Genomic DNA, 24,408 nt, shown 5'->3' with positions numbered 1-24,408 from the left:
TATAGGATCATATGAAGGTACAGAAGAAGGAAGAGGCACAGTAGAAGGAGAGAGTGGAGGCACAGTGGAAGGAGGAGGTACAGTGGAAGAAGAAGGCACAGTAGAAGGAGATGGTGGAGGCACAGTAGTAGACTGGTCTTCAAATTGAGTGCTGGAAGTTTCAGAAGGACCAGTTGTAGGTATATGAAAAGTAGAAGTAGGAGGCTGATTATTAGGGTTAGAAGCCTCATTAAAAGATTCCTCACCTACCCCACTATCACTCACATTGGGGACAAACTCCAATTCAAGTGGGGCCTGATTGGCTTCACTAACCCATGAAAAACATACACCTCTACTGTATCCTCATCATTTATCATATTGAAAAGGTCAAATATAACCTTATCATTATCAACAAAGACTAATAACCCATCCCACTTGATGAAAAAATCACAATCTACTGTATATCCTAGTTCATTTATGTAGCCCCTCAACTCAAAATAAGACATCCTATCAACATCTATATCTAGGAATTCTGTCACATGCCTCCCAATAAATTTAGGTGGGGGTCCAAATTCTATTACCCCCCATGATACCATCTTAGAGTTATCAGAGTAAAAGTCATCCTGAAAAAGCATGTAACAAAGACAAACACAATTCAAACACACATTTCAAGAACAAAACAAGCAACAGTAGCAGTAGCACTAACATTTAGCCCCATCACTAACAGAACAAAAGACTGTTTACAAATGTATAATGTACAAATTAAAGTCTACAAATGTATAAGCCCCAACACTAACATTTAGCCCTAACAGTAACAACGAATGTATAAGAGACTAACAACACTAACATTTAGCCCCATCATTAACAGAACAAAAGCACTAACATTAGCAGTCGATAATGTACAAATTGAAGTCTACAAATGTATAAGAGACAAATAATAAGATTCGAACTAAGTGGATAACATCAACCCCTAACCTAAAACACAATCACTAATAGTCGCACTAAATCGACAACACAAAACCCTAATCACTAATAGTCGCACTAAGTCGATAACACAACACCCTAACCCTAACATTAACAACGAAAAACTATAATATCCTAACAATGGCAACTGTTGGAGGTCGATTCCAACACTTTTACTCTATAATAATCCCTAAAATCATAATAATCGAAAAAAGAGAAGATCTTTATCATATGATGTAGAGCCCTAACCTATTAGACCTTCAATCTCCAAGAATCTTCACCAAGACACATCAACAACGAGATTATCAACACCAACACGATGAGAAATTGTTTCTATTTCTTCAGATTTTAGGAAAAGTTGAGAAAAATAAGAAAAGGAAAAGGAGAAACGACTTTTCTTCAAAGAACAGGTCAGGTCGGGTCGGGTCGGGGTCGGGTCGAAATGAATTCTATCACAGGGAGTGAGCAACACGCGCCACTACATAGACGAGGGAATGGGTCAAAATGGCCCATTTACAACGATATTAAATAGTTCTGTAGGGTGATAGGACACTTTGAAAGTTAAGGTGTCTTTATGAAAATACGAGACAACTTTAATTGTGTCTTTATGTCTTCACTCTAAGAAATAATATAACTTTACTCTTCTACCGTTATTTAATTTTTTTGGAACTCAAGTTTTCAATCAATGAATATGAATTAATTTATTTTGATTAATTAATTTAACCAATGAACATGAATCATTTACTTAACTTTTCTAAGTTGGTCAAATGTATGCTTTCAATGCTAATAACTCACAAGGGTAAAAAAGGAACAATATGCTAATTTATGCATTGATTTTATGAAATTATAAGTATTATGAACCAACTATTTATAAAAAGGGACAGACGGAGTATAAAGGAAACTAATTTGCTTATCCTCAAAACTACCCCTTACGGTAGAGACCAAAAACTAAAAAGTGCTTTAAACATTGTCATTATGCGGCAATCAAGAATGGGTAGATTGAGAGGCTATGGCTTTGTTTGAACTAAAGGCTGAGGCAAGTGTGGATACCTAACTGAAAATTGTGGAGGGATTCTAAGTGGGGTCTCTGTCTTATCTCAATTGTAAGAATGAGAGGAAGCCAGAACAAATCATAATCACTAGAAGAAGAAGAACAAATGGACAACAAGAAAATCATCATAGCCCTTCTCCTTCTTCTTTTTTCTCTGCCCCAATTTCTTCTTCTCACTGAGGAAGGAAAAGGCAACAAATCAGCAACAATATGGCTAGTTTGGTTGCTATTCAACCCAAACAGCCTTCTTTCTCTGTTCTCCCTTCTTCCCATTCTGACTTCAATGGTGCCAGATTGATCTCCTCATTTCAGGTACCCACTTTACCAGAAAGGAAATGTTGGGCTTTTTGTGGGTTTGGGTAGAATTTTTCTGTCACTCTGTTTGAATACTGACTTGGGGTTTAGCTAGTATTTCATAATTTGCATTAAAATCCTACCTTTATCTGTTATGGTTTCAAGAAGATTATAAAAATGTAATCTTTACTAGACATTAGGCTATAATATGTGTCTATTGTGTGGTAATGTTTTTTTTAATTTTATAACGTGGTATCCTGACCAGTTTTTGCGATTAATTAGTCGGTACGGGGTAGCTACTACATTCCACCACTACATGTAGGATAACTCTGTCTAACAAGTCTTGGATAAATAGGAAGAAATCACTTTTAGTGTATTTGAACTCGAGACCTCCTGGTTCTCAATCCAGTTTATTGACCTCTAGGCCACACCCTTGGGTGCTAGTGTGATATTGTTATCTTTCTCTTTTATGGTAATTTTTGGGTTATGCAAGACAAGAAGAGTGAGTATTAATTGCTTAGAGTGCTGAGAATTGATGCTTATTCATATTCTATATGTATCAAGAAGCTGCTGCTTTTGCTTTGCTGCATAATGAGTTGATATGATAGGTTTTTCTGGTTTACTTTTATATGATGGTTATAGTATAAGAGGAAACCATGCCTGTCAAAAGGAGCATTGCAAGTTACAGCCTCGAGTGAAAAGAAAATCCTTATAATGGGAGGCACGCGATTCATTGGTGTATTTCTATCCAGACTTCTTGTGAAAGAAGGCCACCAGGTAATCAACCCGGCCTAAGCTCTCTTTAAAGTTCAAATCATTTTTCGACTTCTACGATGTCATCCAAATTGTTACGAGGCGAAGATTTTAACCTTTGGAGCGAAGATTATAACCTTTGATGTTTGAAGTTGCCTTGACAATTCACTATCTTATGATGATTCACAAATGCAGGTTACTCTATTCACAAGAGGAAAAGCTCCAATATCTCAACAATTACCAGGTGAATCAGACCAGGATTATGCTGATTTCTCCTCCAAGGTATGTTGGATATTAAATGAGCTTTATTTAAAGCTTTGCGATTACATGATTTAAGTTACACTAAGTAATGAGATTTTTTGTTCCAACTGCAGTTATTGCACTTGAAAGGTGACAGAATGGATTTCGATTTTGTGAAGAGTAGTCTTTCTGCAGAGGGCTATGATGTTGTATATGACATAAATGGTACTAATGGTGTTTTATTCTATATCACAATGTATTCCCCGTTTTCTTGTCATTAGAAACAATTTTTTCTGGTAGAAGTATGTTTCTATTTTTTCCTCCTTTTTGGTCTCTTGTTCATGAACTGTTCTTTTGTTATTCAGGACGTGAAGCAACTGAAGTGGAGCCAATATTGGATGCATTACCTAATCTAGAACAGTAAGCTGTGAATCCTCGTAATACATATCATGAACGATTTGCCTTGAGGATGGATTTCTGCTATGATTCTGTACCAGGAATCATTACTACTATACCATTAGCTTGAACTATTTTACAATATTTGGTCATGAATTGATCGCATTCATCTGGCTTAGCCACTCTTTACTAGGTAAACGTTATTTGAATGGCCGGATTGTGGTATTCCTTTTTATCTGATCATTTTAACTTGCCTATGAATCTCAGGTACATATACTGCTCTTCAGCTGGTGTATACCTTAAAACTGATTATTTACCACATTTTGAGGTCAGTTTAGTAGCATATGATTATTTTTTGAGCTTATTTTCAGTCTACTTGTGATACTAGGTAATTAATAAGAATAGACAACAACACATGGCTGTCATTTTGGTTAGTAGACACACTTGAAACAACTTTTTTGCTCAAACAAGGAGGAGTTTTACACAGGAGATTATTGTCAATATTTCAGTTCCAAGTTCTTAAAAATAATGTTAGACTGGAGGCACTTACAAAATTCTTATTATTGAACCTTGTCTGCTGGCAGAGAGATTAGACTTCATAATTTGTTTATCTCTGAGGTATAACAAATAGCAGCTTATCTGCTCGGTCCTATTTGCACCTTGCTTCAGCCTTTCTTCTAATTTTTGGTCTTATCTTGTCCCTTATTCTTTATGTAGTTGTTTTCCCCAAGGCTAACAAAAACATCTTGCTCAATGTCAACAGGTTGATGCAGGTGACCCGAAGAGCAGGCATAAAGGAAAGCTTGAGACAGAGAGCTTGTTAGTATCACGAGATGTTAATTGGACTTCTCTAAGGCCTGTTTATATTTATGGGCCACTTAACTACAATCCTGTTGAAGAGTGGTTCTTCCACCGATTGAAAGCTGGTCGCCCAATTCCAATTCCTAACTCAGGGATGCAAATAACTCAACTTGGACATGTGAAGGTTAGTCAGCACATATTAAAAGAGTAGTAGTTCACATCTTTCTAGTGTAAGCTTCAAGCAATGCTATCACCCTAGAAGTTCAACGGAGACATGTTTGCTTAGGTCCTCTAGGTATTCAATCTTCGCAAGTGGCCTCCATTTAGTAAAGACCAGGAAATATGTCTTTTCAAGTAGGAGCAACGTACTCTTGGTCCACTTTCAGGCAATACTTGAATTCGACAACATTATACCATAATGAGCTTAGGAATCGTCTAAAATAAGAATCACAACCCTGGTCTACGAGATAATATTTTTTGCTTTTGGTTGGATATTGGCAGGATCTTGCAAAGGCCTTTGTTCAGGTTCTTGGAAATGAGAAAGCCAGCAAGCAAGTATTTAACATATCCGGAGAGAAATATGTCACATTTGATGGATTAGCTAAGGCTTGCGCCAAGGTAATTTTTTTTGGTCAATGTTAGCTTATATTGCTTCTAAAAGCTTTGAATGATATACAATTGACCGTCAATATTCCTAATCCAGGCTGGTGGTTTCCCTGAACCCGAGCTTGTTCATTACAACCCTAAGGAGTTTGATTTTGGCAAGAAGAAAGCATTCCCATTCCGTGACCAGGTAAACATTAGTGTGTTGATTTCAGTTTTTTACCATTCATATTGAAATTTGAGACATTCTTTATCAAAGAATCAAAATGATATAACCAAACTAAATGTGAATCATCAGTAAAGGTTCGCAACATGTTCACCGCGTCTTATCTTAGTCTCTTCCTAAAACACACATCAGTATTCTACATGAGTTTGTGTGCTTGAATAAAACACACATTTTAGTACAATCAATTGTAGTCCAAACAAAATACTACAAGAAGGTTTATTTCCTTGGTTGAAGTTGTTAGTAGTCTGTTTAATATCGGATTCTGGTCCAACATTAGTCTATCTATGTCTTTTCGTTGGTTTTAACATTGAAATTCTACAGCATTTCTTTACATCAATCGAAAAGTCAAAGGCTCTGCTAGGATGGAAACCGGATTTTGATCTGGTGGAAGGTCTCACAGACTCTTACAACCTAGATTTCGGACGGGGAACATTCAGGAAAGCAGCTGATTTCTCTACAGATGATATGATTCTTGAAAAGAAACTAGTTCCCCAGAGCTAGGATTTCCTGTTTTTCATTTTATAAGTTTTGGTTTCTTACTTTTCCTCCAAGAATTTCACAAGTCGTTAGTGGCCAAACTATTTGAAATTTTCCTTGTATATTAACTTCACTGAGATGAAATGAATAACAAGTATTGTCATTTTGCCATCAACATTTTGTTGGGGAAGGGGGTATAGTGTCGCGGTTGTATAAACTATGCGAAGTTGAACAAAATATTTTGGTCAAAAAATGTCCTTGCCATTAGTAGTTTGATTCAAAAATGCTCCGATTGTTACTTTATTGAGTCAAAAATGTCTTTTTCCTAAAAAAAATAATATGTTATTTTGCTTCAATTTAGTTGTTAGAATATAATAATATCTCTGTTTCAGTTTGTTTCTCCTACTTTTCTTTTTAGTCTGTTTAAAAAAGAATGTCTTTTTCTTTTTTGATAATTTTTTAATTTCAATTTTTCACAGACATGTTTTAGGCCGTAAGATCCACATATCTTTAATTTACAACCACAAAATTCAGATTTTTTCCCTACTTTCTTATGTCTATATTCGTTTGGTTTTAATAAATGCTAAAAATGTATGTAATGCCTTAGATTAGTTCAAAAGAGATTCATGGACGACACAATTAATATCGTGGTCACACGAGTGTGAATATTAAAAGAGCGAGAGCATAGCACGTACACTCTATATTTTTCGCAACTTTTCAAAAAATAATTATATCTTTTATTGATTTGATATAAACATAAAATAATTTTTTTTTATCATATAGTTGCTGGCCGCTAGGTGTACCTAATTATGACGCGTTTTTGCCGGCTTTTTTCCTCGCCCAATTTCATTCCCCAACGTATATAATTATTTGACTTTGTATTTAGATCCGTTAACAACGTTCATTTTTATAAAGTTTCTGGTCCGATTACTTTCTGTTGTAATATAATTGAAAGGATAAATATTATTTCGGATGTTTATGTTAAATCAATGTCACTTATCATATTCTTATTTATTTGATGTAAACATAAGATGTACGAGTAGACTTTTACTTGATTATAGTGCTGCATGCCGCACCATTTTAAGCATTTCAATAAGTTGTCTGCATTAAATGTTGTGATGAAATGGTAAGTAGTTTTTATTGGCAATTAAGGTCTCCAAGTTAGAGTTTGAGAATAAAATCATCTTTTATAAGAAACATTTTATCCTCAAAATCAAAAGTTATTAAATATTACAAACTTAAATTAATCGAGCTTCAAAATCTATATACAAAATATTGGATGAAAAAAACAAAAACTGCCACCACAAGCTGGAGTGTCGGTTTGTTTAGATTAAATTCATTTAAGTAGGGACCCTCTTTGTTGGACTTTGTTTTTAAGATCCGTTAGCTACGGTCATTTTCATAGGATTTGAAGTTTTCACCTTCAATTAAAAATCTCGAATTCAAACTTGAAATGAAAAAAGTTCTCTCTTGTTTAATAGATCTTATACATAGTAAAATCAAATTAATAGGGGATTCAAACAAGGAGCAAGTATCATACGTCGAATGAAAAAATAAATTATAATTCAATCACTTTCATTTTATAAATATTAAATATTACACAAAATCATAACATTGGAGCATCAAGCATGTTAAGTCTTGGTTAAGTAAACTTATTCCACTAAATTTCAACACCAACTACCTTTCTTTTCTATTTTCAGAAGAAATTTGATTCACGAAAATGTAGCTTATGCGCAAAAATATATTCTTATAATTCAAGTTTAGGAATAGTAATAAAATGATTAATATAAGATGAGTATATTATATTCACAAATTACAACTTTAGTTAGACGTTTGAGTTATTACCTAATTATATTGCTTTACAAGATTAGTCACTCTAGGAGTGAAAAAGCTCAATTAATAAGATTCATTTCTTCTTAGAGCTTTCAATGCGGATATAATAATGTTGGGTGATCAAGTTTTGACGTAAACATGAAATGTGAATGAACTTTTGACCTCTCAAATTTATTTTAAAAAATATTTCCTCTATTTAATATTAACTGGATTTTTTAGACTTTTTTCATTGTTCAAAATAATTGAATTGCCCAAAGTTCAAGATGAATATTTGAATTTTTTTCCATATTTGCCTTTTCCTTTACTAAAATTTGATATTTTCTAGAATATAAATTACACTATTTGCATTGTTAAATGATATCCTTAAATATTTTTCTTAATGAAGAATGTGAATTATCTCACAAATTCAATTAATACGAAACATCAAGGGTACTATATTACGTTTCATTATTAATAAGTTCCCAGTTGGATAGCATTAAATAAAATAAAAACTTTAGGTAAACGAATCAACCAATAATTACAACGCGTTTTTTTGAGAATCCCACCTCTTATTATAATTATAATTTTTGTAATAAAATAAATAACCACTCCGTATCCGCAACTAAAATGGAACGCGCAATTGACAGATCTAATTAATTTATGACAGCTCTAATATCCTCTCATATTATAAAAACAAAATTCTTCTAATGAAATATTAAACTCAGCTTACTCTTAATACAAAAAAATTAATGTAAGTCTAATCTTAGTAGTGCAAAGATTACGCATCTATACAGTACAAGTTAGTCAGCTAATCAAGTGGCGGATGTTATGGCGAGAGGATTAACTAATATACATACAAATTTACACTCGCTTGAAAATTAGTTAGAGTTGTGAAAATCAAATTATTTTGTAGGTCGGATAAAATTAGTCCTCATGGATCGATGACAAACAATACATGATAAATAACTACTACAATAATTATTAACGATTTGATAGTGTAAAATTTCATATATTGTTGGATTATATAGTCTAATGCTAAACGAGATCGAGTGGACAAGGGTGAAACTATCCATGTTCAAATGGAGTCAATTGACATACGTAGGAGCGGAATCATCATTTTAATAACTTTGGTTCAAATTTTGTATTTATATTGAAAAATAATACCACAACATACTTGGTTAATAGTGAAATTCCACTATATGTGTCTAAAGAGTACATAATGTACCATCGGCTCAAGTACATCAAATCCAAACAAAACTATAAGAATATGACTAGTACTATATCAAATACGAACAAGCCTAAACCCGCGGACAGTGAAACAACACACCATCTATATTATCCTTATATATTAATATGTGACATCCACTCCTACTTAATAGTTTAATTATTTGGTTTTTTTCCAAATTTGCACTTTATATATTCCCCCAAAGCTACTCCTAATTTATCTCCTATTTATTCTCAAACAAAAAAAACTACGACCACCCCTCATTAGTTTACAATCTAAAAACCAAATGCAATTCCCAGCCATTTTCTTCAAAACTCGTTTCATTTACAATCTCTTCAACCCAATCCTCCTCTCCTTACTCCCAAAAAAACTCATCTCCTTCCTTCCTCCATCTTGGTTCCACCAAAAACACCTCCATTTGCGGTCACCGGCGCCGCCACAACAATCGCCGGTTTCCGTTTCCGACGCCGTTCAATCGCATATTCAGAAGAGAATGGACTCAGACGAACTCCGACGTATTTTCCAAATCTTCGATCGGAACGGCGACGGACGGATAACGAAGAATGAATTAAACGATTCGTTAGAGAATATGGGGATATTCATACCAGATCCGGAATTAATCCAGATGATCGAGAAGATCGATGTGAATGGAGACGGTTGCGTTGACATAGATGAGTTCGGTTCGCTTTACCAGACCATCATGGATGAACGCGACGAAGAAGAAGATATGCGTGAGGCATTCAATGTGTTCGATCAAAATGGCGATGGTTTCATTTGTGTTGATGAATTGAAATCTGTTCTCGCATCGTTAGGGCTAAAACAGGGACGAACGGTAGAGGATTGTAAACAAATGATTAACAAAGTGGACATTGATGGAGATGGAATGGTTAATTTTGCAGAGTTTAAGCAGATGATGAGAGGAGGTGGTTTTGCTGCATTGAGTTAGTTTAATTTTTATTTTTTTTAATTATTTCGTTTTTTTTTTACCACTATTTTTATTAAAATAGAGAAGCAAAGAATAATTTTTTTTTTTTTTTTTTTTATTGTCATAGGCTGTGACATGTAAATAAATTGTTACTGCTATTATTTTATTTTTTCAATTGTTAATTGTGTTCTGCTTCTCTTCTACCTCCATGTTGATGTTAGGCGTACTAAGCTTTCATTATGTAATGGTTCAAAAAGAAAAAAAATTGCATCATAAAGATCTCCAAAAAAAGAATTATCGAATTAGCTAAAGGTATAAAGTAATGTTTTACAACTCTTAGATTAATTTGTTTTTTTTTTTTATCTATTGGTGCATGATCATTTGCCTTGAGAACTTTAAATGATTGGTTCAATGAATTCAATTTGTGGCATCTTAGGAAAGCACTCTCTGGTAAAATATTCTTAATTTTTTTGAAATTCTAACTCGATTTAAAAAAAATTTACAAATAATGAATCAAAGCGCATGCCATATTAGCCATTTATTAATAGAAGTCGTCCGTGATCACTTTTTAAAAATATGATAAAAGTTTGAGAAAGTGGATAATCATTTAATAAAGACCCAATGTGAGGCTGAGCTAAAAAACAATCAAGATTTATAAAAATTATACGAACATGGATAGTTCTTTAGTAAAGACTGAGAGATTGAACTCAAACATAACTAAAATCAATAAAAATCATGTAAACATCTATGGAGTGTAGAAAAAAACCCTTACTTTAACACAAAATCGTATATTATGGCAATTTACAATAGTTTCGATTATGTTTTTAATTATCTTTACGTATGTGTTTATAGGTAAGCAATATAGCTTGCATTGCTTAAATAGAACTATTAGTTAATATTAAGGAAATCTTTCAAGTGCAATTTCATTTTTTTTACGTAAAGGATTATTAATGATGATTTTTTGATTGCACATATACCTTAGTATTCGACCATAAGGTCATGCCTAATTTGCACACATTTGTAAGATAATTATATCAACTTATAAAATGATCATTTAGACATTTCATTTTTGTTCTAAGTTTGTTTTTAAATCAGTGTATACTACCTAGCATGTATATCACGTGGTGCTTCATTTGAATATTTTTTAGAGATGCTCAATCAAATATTGCAATCATAAAAAAAAAGTGTTGATGGGAGCTGACAGATATTTCCTGGAATTAGTTGAGATGATCATAAGCTGACTCAAATACCACAATTATATATATAAAAAAATAATCTCCGTACCAAACACTATAAATGAATATTTTTAAGTTTAAAATAAAAAAATAAGTTTAAACTCCATACCAATTTATCTGGTTTAAAATTAAAAAATGATAAATAAAATTTTCAAATATTTGTTGAAATTTCAAATTCCATAAATTATTCCTAAAATTTATATTATAAAAAAATTCCACATTATTTTTGTTGATCTCTGTATAGCTGTTTATTTATGAACCAAACAACGCGTAATAGATCAGTGACCTTACGACGCCGTTTTGTTCATCTTCTCCGCAATTATTATATTCTTCATTCGGATTCAGTTTCTTTGGAGAATTTACTTGGATTTTTTGCTTAGTCTCAGGTCCCTGGTAATTCCTCTCCCTTGCCGATTTAGTTCAATTTTTTGTATGTGGTGTTCCATTGATTGGATTCTCAGTTTGAATTTTTTTTAAATTTTAACTTTCATCAACCCTTACATTAGCATTGACAGCTATAATTTGCTGTGTTAATTTATCGTACATTGTTTGAATCTCATTAATTATGTGTAATTTAGTGGGTAAGTTGATGTTAAAGGGAAAAAGGTTGTATTCCCGTAATATTTAAGGTAATAATCTAACAATTGATGGTTTAGGAGCTGTTTAAAAGCTTTGTTAAATGTATTTGGATGCTTTGTAGAATTTAATCTCTCAGTAATAATCTAACAATTGGCTTCTGTGTCTTTTTGTTTTTTATTATGCTTTCAAGTTTTTTTTTTTGATGTTGCGAGTTGTATAATTCTCGATCTAGGTGATATTCTATAGGTTTTGTGTTAAAAAACAAACAATGTGTGTCTAGTTTTGGATATGAAATGCTAAGATGGAATTAGGAAGGGGAAGAGGTTTTAAGACTTCTTTGTTTTTTTTTTGTTGGAAAGAGTTAATATATGATTGGATTAATCAGCATCGGAGTTTAGATGAAGTAACATGGTCAGTGATGATTCATATAGCTGGCGTTTGGGATTGACGCCTAGTTGTTTATGATTGTCAAAACACAGTTTCTGCTATAAAAGCATATGGATTGTTTATTCGTTTTGATTGAATGTATGGGTATCAATTTTCCTGTTGTTTTGCTTGTAAGTGTATGTATCATCAGTCTTCTGATAAATAAGAAAGATATTCAATATGATTCGCATCTGTTCTAGTTTTTTGATAAATGATTTTTCTGTATAACAGCAGCAGAGGTGTTGAATTTAGAAGAACTATTTACAAATAGATAGTTCAAATTTGAAGGATTCTGAGTTTTTCACCTTTTTTTTTTTTAGGTTAGAAAAACTGCTTTCAATCATACACTGAAACAGCATCTTGAACTGTGAACTATGGACTCAACCCTGGAAAATGTAGCTTATTCCCCCAAAAATGTATTCATTCTATCTGGCCAAAGTAACATGGCAGGTCGTGGTGGAGTAGAAAAGCATCACTGGGATGGCATTGTACCAAACGAGTGCCATCCTGATGCTTCTAGAATTTTCCGTCTTAGTGCACACCTCCATTATGAGGTGGCACGTGAGCCACTCCACCATGACATTGACGCCAAGAAGACATGTGGTGTTGGGCCTGGAATGTCATTTGCAAATGCAATCAAAGACCGAGTGGAAGCTATTGGGTTAGTGCCATGTGCTGTAGGTGGAACTGCGATAAAGGAGTGGGCACACGGGCAACACTTGTATGTGAACATGGTCAAGAGAGCTAGAGCTGCCATGAGTCATGGAGGAGAAATCAAGGCATTGCTTTGGTATCAAGGAGAGAGTGATGCATTATCTCAGCATTGCGTCGACACCTATAAGGCTAATATGGAGAAGTTAATACATGACGTTCGTGCTGATTTGCATCTGCCATCGCTGCCAATTATTCAGGTTAGCTAATGTAGTTTGCTTCAAGCCTAGATGATGCATGTTTGAAACAAGTAACATTATTATCACGCATTTCTCAACATTGAACGTTGAATACTTGAAAGCAAGTGTTCTTTATGCATTTGTTCAATAAATAAGTTTTGATAGTAAACCAATAAATAAGATCAATACCAAGATGCACTCTTCTCTCCGTGTAGTTGTTGTGAAACTTAACTGATTAGTCTAGAAAATCATAAAGAGTGTTACGTAAAATCACAAGGCCAGTTCAAATCTGCCTGATGCATGTAACACTTTTCAAGGATTTTGGCAATTGTGGTTAGGTATTTTGTGGATCAAAGTAGTTGAACATTTTCACATGTTCTTTAACTGCATTGCATTGCATTGCATTGTCCTATAGGTTGCAATTGCATCAGGAGATGAGAAGTATATTGAAAAGATTCGAGAAGCGCAAAAGGCGATTGATCTTCCAAATGTTGTATGTGTTGATGCCATGGGATTGCAGCTGAAGGGAGATAATCTCCATTTAACTACAGAGTCTCAAGTTAAATTAGGCCAAATGTTGGCTGATGCATACTTAACCCATTTTGCACCACAAGAACCTTGTGTTGCTTCATCTTGAAAAATTTGCTGTACTGTGTGTATGTAAACTAAAAACTATTTAATCCTGGCTCATGAACATAACGTGAGTGAGCGCTCATATAAGTGTATTATTACTTTGAAGTAAGCTTGACTCATTTTCTGTATCTCTTCATGTCTTTAATTTAAAATGAGTATTTCCTTGTCTGCATTTCATCATATAGCTTTCAAATATTTTGAATTGTACAATTATTGCAACATATAATACTTGCATAGTTTTCAAATATGCAAATTTAATTTCAAAAAACTTTAAAGATAGCAACTTGTGCAATAACTTTGAGTTGGACTTCTCTGTCCTGCTGGAATTCTTAATCATAAGATTTATGTACACCTCACTATAGGAATTTGTATGAAATTCTTCTGCTTTTGTCGATGGGTTTATTCAACAACATACCCTCAATGTAATCACATAAATAGGGTCTGAGGAAGGTGGTATGTGTGCAGCCTTGTCGATTTGTTCTATCAAAATGCAAATCGTCTTTAGACTTTATACTAGTTCAAAATTGTTTAGTTGTACATGATTTCAGTCATATCACTAAACATAAATATCTTAAATTTGCAAATGATGTCTAAACATAAACCAAGGGAATAAAGCAAAAACTTCAATGGTACCCCTTCTACAACCAAAAGATACATAGCTATCGTGTTGGTTTATGCAGGTAACCCACTAGTTCAATTTAGTGTACAGCCTACAATGAATATTGTTCGAACTGAGGGATTTCTTCAGCGGTTGTGGAATGTTACTTCAAACTCAAACAAGAGATAGCAGTTGGGTAGTCACATCACGGGAAGGAAGTCAGAACTACGCAAGTCTTCAACTCATTAACAACCTCATGTGCAAAGTCCACCTCTATCTCTTGCTTCAAAATATTCCACTAGCTTTATAAATTATAACGGTAGTCCAATTTCATCGACATCTTGGTGTATTGACTTCTATGATTAGTGAAGGTGAACCACTTATCTTATTTCATCTGCTGCTGCTTCCTCCGATTTTCTGAGACATATTCGTAGTATTCCTCTTCTCCATAAAGTTTCCTGAAAGACAATAAGTATGCAGTCAATTAAACTAGTAGGTGCCCCACAGAAGAAACACCCAGAGGGAGGAGAAAAAATGTTTGACGATGACTTCATATATAAGAAGTACTGTAATAGAATCTTAGGTATAGTTGACATGACTTTATATCTGGAAGCAAATGAACATGCAAGACAGATAATACAACCAACTCCCTACTTATTACTATCATTCTCTGGCTATGCAATTTTTTAAATATAGAACTTCGCATAGATATTCCCCATTTCACTCTTTTGAAGCAGCCACATCATGTGTGCGAGAAGTGTCTTCTTAACCAGTGGTACATACAGTATAACCCCTCCAAACAAATAAATGCTACATCACTGACATCGGCAATACACTATCCCAAACAAAAAGGAACATGCTCCACCACCCCATTTAGCAAAGAAAGATGATTAGCAAATTCTTCATACCGTTCACACATGAACTATCTATTAAAACCACAATCTTCCTCCTCTTCTTATTGGGAAGATCATCTTGGATAAGTACTGCTTCACCTGTAGATGTCTGTCCAAGGAAGAAACCTTTGGGAATGAAATCTTCCGAATGCCCTCTCAAACTCATTTTCGACCACTTACAGAGGAGTTGGAAAAAGTGTTACTCCTTCCAATAAGTAACTTTTTTTGCAAATGAGAGAAATAACGTTCTTTTCTCCCTGTTCTCGTTACCTCCTATCAAATATAGCACTAACCAGAATGACAAGGGCCTCGATGTAGCATATTTCACAACTAATTAGTCCAATCATAGTTACTTGGCTCGTTATATCCATCCACAGCTTATATGTGAAGAGTAGTAACAATGGGAAATAATAGTAAAGGTTGTGGACTTATGAACTCTGCCAATGTTGGACAAATCTCAAAGTGAATAATGGTACAAGGATGAAAGAGAAGATTAAGAACCTCAAGCACCTTTTCACAATTTAAATCCTCGTTTTTATTGAGTCAGAAACTTTTGAGCAACTTTTAGAATGAGCAGACTATGCAATTATGTAGAAAACAAACCAAGGGATGAGGTGAAGTAGATGTCATACATTATACCAGACAACAACATCCAAACTTCCCATATTAGGAATCAGAACATGAACAACTTAATTTGGAAACTAACTGAACAGCAACTAAATTTGATCCCAACACATGTAACTACGGGTGGAAGTAACGGCAGCAGATAGAAAAACTTACGCTAGGTCTGCCAAGGTATCTGATTTAATTACTGCCAGCCCCTCCGGGCGCCCAAGGGAAGAATAGTGCGTTATCATTTCCTTCAGGGTGTGCTTTGTACTTTTGATATCATTATCCCACAATATACTCTGAAATCAAAGCACCCAGACCTCTTACTTACATTTGCAGTGAAAAGCATATAGGAAGTCAATGACTTCAATTTCAAACAAATGCTGTATATATTTTAGTCTATTTCATTTATATGCTGGATGGACAAAGTGGCTACTTAATTTAGAGTTAATTTAACATGTAATAAGAGATTGATTCACATCTGGTTCACAGGCCGAATACCTTTCTCACATACTCTCTTTTGACATCTTCCCATGGTAGTTTTCCCTCAGAAGAGAATATAGAAGCATTCCAAATGGCTCCTCTTGCAACCATCACAGATGAAGCACCTATAAGATAAAGTTGTTACATGTTGCAAAACATAAGCAGAAACAACCATGTAGATATTCATAAAAACAGATAGAAAAACCATCATCAACTTAATATGAACAATGCTTTTCACATACAGATTGTTCATTGTTTGATGTGTCACAAGGAAGCATGCCTACAAAGATTAATTTTGTATTTTTGAGGCAACAGCATCTCTCAGATTATAACTTCTGAATTCGAGGCTACATTGCCCAGATCCTCTGAAAATATCACCTCACCCCATGTCAGATCTCCTCCAAATATAACACATTTTTGGAGGATCCGAAACTGGTGTGACGGCTTTTTTGGAAGGGCCTGAACTGCAAGCATCTACAAGACTGTCAAATGCATCCACAGTTCTTTACAGCAAAAGAAAGAAATATGCAGAAGCAATTATTCAAGCTTTTTTATAGAATTAGTTATCTCATTGATTGAAGGGAAAATTGCTGCATGCAAAATGTCTGTATACGGCTTTTACAAGAAAGAACCATCAAGTGTTTTAGCACAATGCACACATCAAACGATATATAAGCTATTTGATTCCATTTCCTTAAACCAATGGACATCTGATGAAAATCAAACATATATACCCATATATGGACGACAAAGATACATTTATCTTCATAACATAATTTTATTGTCATATTGGGCCAAACACTCAGATCTATTTAATATCTAAATTAAAATAATTCACCTAGAAAGTGCAAACTGACTCATCAGCGATATGAGAACAAAGAGCAATTATAAGAAGTACAAGCACACCTGTTACATTTCTAATACGTTGAAAATCCTCATATTCAAAAACATCACCATTTGCTATAACCGGAATAGAGAGAGTGGCAGCAACATCAGCAATCTCATTCCACTTTGCAGGATCTCTTGGCCTGTCTGGAACTTTCCTGTAGTTCAATCAACAATCATGCCACATTTGCTAGTCAGAGGAAATACTAATATCACTCGACTTCAAGTTAAAAGCCCAAAATAGGAGAAAGCTCAAACAAGCAACCAGTGATGACTCCTTATCCCAAACAAAAAAACAAACAAAAATGAGCCATGACCATATTCTGTGGTAACAGAGACACAGTAAGAGTAGCTGCCGAGAGAATTGTCAAATTGCACCCTCAATAAATCAGTTTTGATATCGTTTCCAAATATAGCATGTTCAATTTCTGTATTTTAAATCATCTCGCACTGACTACACATAAAGATAGCACATACATAATTCACAGAAAGCCATTTATGTGCACCAACCTACCCACCCCTCAGCAAATGGAAGGAAGATCAGAACATAAAACAATCCTGTTAACCCTAAATGTGGTAAGTAATTCATGAATTGGCATCTTCAGAATGGAACTTCAATATCAGTTAAAATTCACAATCACAAAAAGTGAAAGGAGAGAGAAGTCGGGGAAAGTAGCAATAACATACTGAACAGACAATACTTTCCAATATAACCAAGAAGCAGACTAAATGGCTCTTCTCTCGCTTCTAATGTGAACTGTTTGAATCTACAGCAAGCCCCACCTCATTTCACAAAAATACTCCAACAACTATATGAAATAACTTGAGTACTTGACCATCAAGTAGGCAATCTGGATTACTGGATATTCAAAGGGTTGATTGATGACAGAGCACAAGGTAAGTTTATAAAGAACATGAGAAACAGATATACAGAAATCATGTACCTTCCATGGACAGCAAGAGCAGATACACCAGTCATCTCGATTCGTCGTGCCAATTCCACTGTATCCTGCAGATCTTTTAATAACCTAATTTTGCATGTTATTGGTACATCCAAGTTCCTCCGCAATGTTGTCAAAATCTGAGTTCAGAAGAAGGGAAGCATTATGAACAGGGCATACACTCCCATGCTGTATTAGAAGGAAATTTGCCTACTGGTGAAGGAGCAACAATAAATGCATACATCATGGATGAGCTCTGGTTTGCTCAACAGTGCAGCACCCATGCCTCCACTAATAGAGAATGACTTGGGGCATCCCATGTTTACGTCCACTGCTGCTACATCTTTACACCTGAAAAGGGACAGACCATCAAATATTTCGATCAGATGCACTAACTTCCTACCGATATCGAGCATAATTGCTGGTTTAAGCTTTCATGACTAAGTCAGAAGTGAAGACCTAAAAAGAGCAAAGAAACTCACGCATGTTCTTTGAAGTTTGTTCACTATCTTAAGAAAGTAAATTGTGAACCTTGACAAGAATGCAATTCACAGAATATTATGATAGCTATTCAATATAAAGAAAATTGTTAAAGAAGCAAATTCATATCACTGCAGCTTGTTGCAGTTCAACATTAATAAATTTAACTCTGACAAGCCTGTTATTTATAAACGAACATCAGCTATATCCACCATCCAATTAATGTCAGAAGGTCGATTCTAAATACTGCTAACAACATGAAAAACTTAAAAATCTAGACTTCCAATGCAGAAAACGATATTACATCATTGAGAAAATGAAAGGCAAAAGCACAGAGTCCTGCTTCAAAAACAGTTCCTCAATAATTTCTATTTTTCCTCCTTGGGCTGAATTGGGTGATGCCTGTGCATGTGAGGGAGGCTTATTCAAGTTGGTGCCACACTGCCACTTGAGAGTTGACAAAGCCATCAAGAAGATCTGGGTAATGATTCCTAAAGTAAATTTTTTGGTGTCTGTGGAATGTGGATTGAAAGAAACAGTAGATGCTTGGATGGTATTTCAACTCTAAACTCTTCCCTCAAAGCAAAGTGTCTGCTAAGTCTGTTTTGCCAGATTAAGTTGACACCTGTAAGTCTGTAAATAGCACCGACCATTTTTTCAGATTGTAAGCTCCCTAGACTTAGGGTAGCACTTTGTATAAGGAATTGCAACTTCACTTTACTAGTAATTGCTAGCGAATTTCTTTTGTAAGTTGTATCTTCTTGATGATTTGTAACAAAACACATTACTTCATCAAAGAAAAAGGACAGTTCCTCAAGCAAATCAGTAAAAGAACTCCAACAAGAACATTTCTAACATTGATGTATAATATAGAGAACGGGAATATATTAAGTCTACCTCTTAAATCCAACAAGACCACTTCTAACCTTGATGTTCAGTATGGAAATTAGGACATATATACTCTACCTCACCCCTTGTAAAAACCCCAATAGGATCTGTTGTTATCAAGAAAATGTTTCATGGCACAAGAAGACTTATGCAGGTGTCACTATACTCAGCGAGAGAATGACACAACTTATTAGGACCCCCAAACCAGCAGAAAGGAGTTAATAATTAATGGCATTTGTATTTGCTCAAGATGAATGTTTGTCTTTTTTGCCTTTTTTGGGTGTGGATGGGGGTGGGGGGTATCTGGTTTCGCTAGAGAAACTGCTTGTCTGTTCATAAACTCAACCATACGAGTTCTTACATAACCAAGAGAGATATACTACATAATGCATCACATTACTTAAAAGAAATATCACCAAAAATGCTATAAGACGCATATTGAAAATAAAACAAGTGGAAACAAGAGTGTAATTTCATCATAGGCATCCAATCCAATCTGTCTGTTTATAAGACTGGATGTGTGTATGACCATGTGAAAAACAGATTGCGTGTGCGTCAGAGAGAGGGGGGGTGGGAGGGAGCAGATGGATTTAAAGCACAAAGATTAGTTATGATAAGGGAGAAAAAAAGAAAGAACTGAATGGAACATACACTATTTCAGCAGCTTTGAGAGCCCTCATGGCATCAGAAGTGCCCATCTGAAATACAACTCGATTTCTTTCCTCGGGGCACGTTCTGAAAACAACATTATCAGTTCCCTTCTCCACTATGTCAGTAGTCCCTAAGACATCTAAGGAATAAGGGGTAAAACGCATGAGAAATATTTTAGAAGCATCGAGTTTAGCAACTTTTTTCTTTTGCGATTTCAAATGTACTAGGTAACCTGCATCAAAAGGCAGGTTTCATTACGATATTTATCTTTTCGTTTCTTTTTCATAAGTGACTCTGAATCCTATTCATCCATGCTCATAATACCTAAAAATTAAAATGTAAAGTAAAATTGCAAGGCATAAAGCATAGTGCTAACTGCTAAGTCAATAACATATTACCTTCCCTAAAAAACAACAAGTCAAAGCCTTAACAGAGTAATGACTTTGAATAAATCTTCTCCGCTTGGAAAGCTACTGAATCAGGTATCAGATGCCATCTATACTATGTCAATATACACGACCTAGATAATAATTTACAAATTCTTGTTTGGTATTCGAGGGGCAATCAACACTCACACTAAAATATTCAGTTCAAGGTTTTAAAGTTCTGATATTAACTATCATCAGTAAATGCTCAATCATCTCTCAAATATTCCATTTAAGCCACAGATCCAGGTAAAACTTCTCATCATCAAATTTCTTCAACTAAAAGGCTCATTTTCTTGATAGAGAGAGCCATAACATAATGAAATTCAGAGTTCACATCCTTCTTTCATTAACATAAAAGCATTAAATCTCATAATCCATTAGAAATATAGTACTCAAATTGACATATACAGCACATTCAGAGCAAGGTTATATTCATCAAATAAAGGATCTTGAATAAGAACAAGACTGGTCACGTCCTTGGTGCCTTGGCATTTTTAGGAACTGCCAATAGAAGTAGTATGTATTTACATACTACATGAAAAATGTTAAAGGATAACACAGACGAAGGATGCAGAAGGATGAACAAGAAATTACCATTAACTCGCCGCTCACATTTGATGATCTTATGATCAATAATCTCCTCTCCATAGGTTATGTCAGCACCATATTGGGCAGCAAGCAGCCTAAACGGCAATGTACCCTGACCAAAAGTAATGAAGCATACACAGGCATTTAAAAACATCATATAATAAAGTAAAAAAACACATTAAGAGCAGTTATAACTATGCTTCCTGGTGAATTTTAAAAGAGCCACACACATCTAGAAATGGGAACATGAAGTACCAAAACAGGACTGCTCTAATTTAATTTCACTTGAAGGTACTTACCACTCGGACCATTGGAGCCAAGACTAGCTTGTTTCTGTAATCCATCATTCTGACGAGGCAGATAAGTTAGTGCAATGCCTGAGACAATAGTATATGTTGACCAAATTGAGTATAGTCAGTAGACTGTACAAAGAGTTACAGGTTAGGAATAGCTGTTATGCTTATAAATTATATTCTCCATCCATTTTTATTGTCCACTACACTTGAAAAAGATGTCCACTTTTACTAGTCCAGTTTAAAAAATCAAAAGATAATTTACCATATTACCCTTATTATTTTTTTTAACTTCTTCTATGACAAGGAAAACCTGTAGCCGCTACCTTTGGGTGCGCACAGGGTAAAACTCCGCTTCTACACAATAGCTCGCAAACCACACACGAGAACCCGCATTAGGCAAGCCCGGTGCAATGAGCTCAACCCAAAAGGCAAACCTCTTCCTTTCATTGGCAAGGGGTTTCGAACTTGAGATATCCAACATGGAAGTCCCAAGCTCAAACCACTGGACCACCCCAAAAGGCTTTACCCTTATTATTATCTATACTAATTTTCCAAAGTATTGACTTTATTTTATTGAAAGGGTGATATAATAAAATTGTCATTCTATTTATTTCTCCTTAAGAAAGAGGTGTGTCAAGTCAATGTTGGACAAGTAAAAATAGACTGAGGAAGTAACAAGTTGTACATAATTCCTGAAACAGCCATGGTCCATGGCTAGCATTTAAGAAACACAATGTATATACAGCTTTGGGTCTTACGTTATATGGACAGTTAAGAACAGAAATGTATTCAATCAAAACATCAGCTGTCAAATCCGGATGCTCTCTAATTATTCGGCAACTCACTCAAAGCCAACCTATGTTTCAGCAATTGCAAATTCCGAGGGATAACTAGACTTCAACGATACAATTTACATATATAGCTTCGGATCTTACAGTATTTGCTCAGTAAAGATTAAAAAAATAATACAGATGAATCTCTCGTCTCTAAATAAAAACTGACCAGTAAAGAGAAAGAGCAGGTCAACAGTTGTTACTGACCTTGACTTGAAAAGAGAGGAAGAATTTTCTTAGCCGGCGGCAACCAACCACGGCGGAGTATCTGAGTGGTTGCAATTGACGAGCGGCGCCGCGGAAGGGTCCGAATGAACTTTACCACGATTAAAATGTCATCTTACAATATTTGGTGGCTATAAAGTAAACATGAACTAAGCTGTGGCAAGCATAAAAATTCTTTTTAATTAGAGAATTAAAATATTTGATCAAGCTTTTCAAAAAAAAAAAAAAGTAAAAAGAGATTCTCTATAAAATTTTAGTCAAGCATAAGTTATTGTTAGGGAAAAAGGACAAATATACCCCTGAACTATTGTTAATGGTATACAAATACCCTTCGTCATACTTTTCGTTCATCAGTGCCCCTGCCGTCCAAAAATCAGTACACATTTGCCCCTCCCACTAACAGAATAGTTATTTGATACACATGGTGCAATCCTACGGCTCAATCCGATTTGATCAATTATTTAACCCAAAATTTAAATACCCGCCCATTATCCATTTAACACGCTCATTACTCATTTAACCCACACAAATAAAAACGACGACGTTCTTTTTATCAGAAATTGAAGAAACAGAGCTCACATGTCTTCACAGGTGGCGAAAGCACCTTGTTGAATTTGCACAGTGATTCATTTTCTCTCTAGTTTGGTAGTAATATCTAATTGAAGAAAAACGTGTGTTTCAGGAAAAAAATAAGAAATTTTAGGTAAGAGCTCATATAAAATTTCAGCATATTTGGAGTGATTACTCCACTAATTATAAATTTTATACGAACTATGTGAAGAAAAAATTTACAGATCTGGACAAATGATAAAAGGAATCGAGAGGCGGAGATATGTGTGCGAGTGCTTTTTGACCTTTTCGTTGAGACAAATGAAGAAGCAGCCAGCAAAATCAGAAATCAGAGTGAAAATCATTTATTTTGAGAAGATAAATTCGCAGAAACACCTAAAATTCATAGCACATATACAACTTCTGAGAATAAATTAGAGATGAATTCGACTGAAAAATTAGAGATCTTAATTTCTTCATAGATCTACGCTTCTTCTTTAATTTTCAACAAATTAGGTAAAGCGCAAATTATAATTAACAAATCAAACTTTCACACAATAAAATTACTGCAAAGAAAATTAATTAATCAATTATCAGCTAAAGCTAATTGGATTTACTTCGAAAAACAACTCACCTATTCAATCTTCCACATGATTTACAAGTAATTTTCAAGCTATAAGTTACCACAAAACACAAGCTCAGGCAAAAAAAATCCTCAAAAAACGCATACTAAACATGACAAACAATTTCCTCAGCAAAATCATGTGAACTACTAACAAAAATCTTCAAATAAAATCATGCAAACGGGTAATGGGGCTTTTCCTTGAGGTTTTTAGATAGTTTATTTGTGTGGGTAATGGGTAAATTAGGTGGGTTAAATGGGTAATGGGCGGGTATTTAAATTTTGGGTTAAATAATTAATCAAATCGGGTTGAGCCGTAGGATTGCGCCATGTGTACCAAATAACTATTTTGTTAGTGGGAGGGGCAATTGTGCACTAATTTTTGGACGGCAGGGGTACTGATGAACGAAAAGTATGATGGAGGGTATTTGTATACCATTAACGATAGTTCGAGGGTATATTTGTCCTTTTTCCCTTATTGTTATAATATTGACATATTTTCAGAATTTCATAAGTAAATACTTTCAAGAATATTTTAACAAAAACAAAAAAGATTTACATTTGTTTGGTGTATGAAATCTACGGACTCGAATTCAAACTCATTAAAAAGAGAATTTCTTTGTATAAGAGTTTTTCATTCTCAAGAGTCAAGATAATGCATATTAAAAAATTAACGCATTTTATTCTTCAAGAAATATTTAGTTGACAAAATATAAATATTACATGTGCATGAGCTCTTTATCTTATTATGGGATCATTTTCACTAGGTTCCACCGGTGTTGATGAGATGATTAAACATATCAAACACTACATTTTAAAAAATTAATTTTTGGAGGTCGATTTTTATAATAAAAAATTTAATGTAAATCAATTTCCATAGATTGATTTTTCTTTTTTCTTATAATTGTAATTAATCATTTACTCTACAAAT

At 34.4% G+C, this 24,408-nt stretch overlaps 4 protein-coding genes across 5 annotated transcripts; 3 read left to right on the top strand and 1 right to left on the bottom strand.

Moving 5' to 3' along the window:
- The first annotated feature begins 2,104 nt into the window (after positions 1-2,104).
- Positions 2,105-5,958, top strand: LOC125807527 (chloroplast stem-loop binding protein of 41 kDa b, chloroplastic). The gene is made up of 10 exons (XM_049487251.1): positions 2,105-2,305; positions 2,930-3,064; positions 3,236-3,322; positions 3,415-3,505; positions 3,646-3,700; positions 3,944-4,004; positions 4,440-4,661; positions 4,979-5,095; positions 5,181-5,270; positions 5,628-5,958. The coding sequence occupies exons 1-10, from the start codon at positions 2,204-2,206 to the stop codon at positions 5,805-5,807; spliced, it is 1,140 nt and encodes a 379-aa protein (XP_049343208.1). The 5' UTR covers positions 2,105-2,203; the 3' UTR covers positions 5,808-5,958.
- Positions 5,959-8,983: 3,025 nt separating this feature from the next.
- Positions 8,984-10,041, top strand: LOC125807964 (calmodulin-like protein 3). The gene has a single exon (XM_049487724.1). The coding sequence runs from the start codon at positions 9,107-9,109 to the stop codon at positions 9,764-9,766; it is 660 nt and encodes a 219-aa protein (XP_049343681.1). The 5' UTR covers positions 8,984-9,106; the 3' UTR covers positions 9,767-10,041.
- A 2,148-nt stretch (positions 10,042-12,189) lies between these two features.
- Positions 12,190-13,680, top strand: LOC125807944 (probable carbohydrate esterase At4g34215). The gene is made up of 2 exons (XM_049487700.1): positions 12,190-12,896; positions 13,291-13,680. Exons 1-2 carry the CDS (start codon positions 12,360-12,362, stop codon positions 13,510-13,512), a joined length of 759 nt encoding a protein of 252 aa, XP_049343657.1. The 5' UTR covers positions 12,190-12,359; the 3' UTR covers positions 13,513-13,680.
- Positions 13,681-14,050: 370 nt separating this feature from the next.
- LOC125807892 (uncharacterized) lies at positions 14,051-22,403 on the bottom strand. 2 transcript variants are annotated; one of them, XM_049487640.1, is made up of 10 exons: positions 22,289-22,395; positions 21,252-21,329; positions 20,959-21,064; positions 19,937-20,075; positions 18,160-18,268; positions 17,921-18,057; positions 16,998-17,134; positions 16,110-16,216; positions 15,780-15,907; positions 14,051-14,564 (listed from the first exon to the last, which is right to left on the bottom strand). In XM_049487640.1, the coding sequence occupies exons 2-10, from the start codon at positions 21,297-21,299 to the stop codon at positions 14,492-14,494; spliced, it is 984 nt and encodes a 327-aa protein (XP_049343597.1). In that variant the 5' UTR covers positions 21,300-21,329; positions 22,289-22,395; the 3' UTR covers positions 14,051-14,491. The 2 variants fall into 2 exon arrangements, with proteins under 2 accessions (XP_049343597.1, XP_049343598.1); XM_049487641.1 differs by having other exon boundaries at positions 14,205-14,564; positions 21,252-21,300; positions 22,289-22,403.
- Positions 22,404-24,408: the final 2,005 nt, after the last annotated feature.

This window comes from Solanum verrucosum, unplaced genomic scaffold (assembly GCF_900185275.1).
Source record: "Solanum verrucosum unplaced genomic scaffold, falcon-dt-bn FXZP01000183.1, whole genome shotgun sequence".
In the NCBI taxonomy this organism is placed as follows: Eukaryota; Viridiplantae; Streptophyta; class Magnoliopsida; order Solanales; family Solanaceae; genus Solanum; species Solanum verrucosum.
The sequence above is the reverse complement of the archived record's forward strand: the minus strand, read 5'-3'. Positions and strand labels throughout refer to the sequence as shown.

What these genes read in the sequence shown, in the direction of transcription:
- LOC125807944 (XM_049487700.1), top strand. Translation starts at nt 12,360, where the DNA reads ATGGACTCAACCCTGGAAAATGTAGCTTATTCCCCCAAAAATGTATTC. An exon ending in CATCGCTGCCAATTATTCAG is followed by an intron (nt 12,897 to 13,290) that starts GTTAGCTAATGT and finishes ATTGTCCTATAG; the next exon opens with GTTGCAATTGCATCAGGAGA.
- LOC125807964 (XM_049487724.1), top strand. Translation starts at nt 9,107, where the DNA reads ATGCAATTCCCAGCCATTTTCTTCAAAACTCGTTTCATTTACAATCTC.
- LOC125807892 (XM_049487641.1), bottom strand. Translation starts at nt 21,299, where the DNA reads ATGATGGATTACAGAAACAAGCTAGTCTTGGCTCCAATGGTCCGAGTG. An exon ending in AACCAGAGCTCATCCATGAT is followed by an intron (nt 18,058 to 18,159) that starts GTATGCATTTAT and finishes TTCTGAACTCAG; the next exon opens with ATTTTGACAACATTGCGGAG. An exon ending in GATACCTTGGCAGACCTAGC is followed by an intron (nt 14,565 to 15,779) that starts GTAAGTTTTTCT and finishes ATTGTCTTTCAG; the next exon opens with GAAACTTTATGGAGAAGAGG.
- LOC125807527 (XM_049487251.1), top strand. Translation starts at nt 2,204, where the DNA reads ATGGCTAGTTTGGTTGCTATTCAACCCAAACAGCCTTCTTTCTCTGTT. An exon ending in GCATTACCTAATCTAGAACA is followed by an intron (nt 3,701 to 3,943) that starts GTAAGCTGTGAA and finishes TATGAATCTCAG; the next exon opens with GTACATATACTGCTCTTCAG. An exon ending in CATTCCCATTCCGTGACCAG is followed by an intron (nt 5,271 to 5,627) that starts GTAAACATTAGT and finishes GAAATTCTACAG; the next exon opens with CATTTCTTTACATCAATCGA.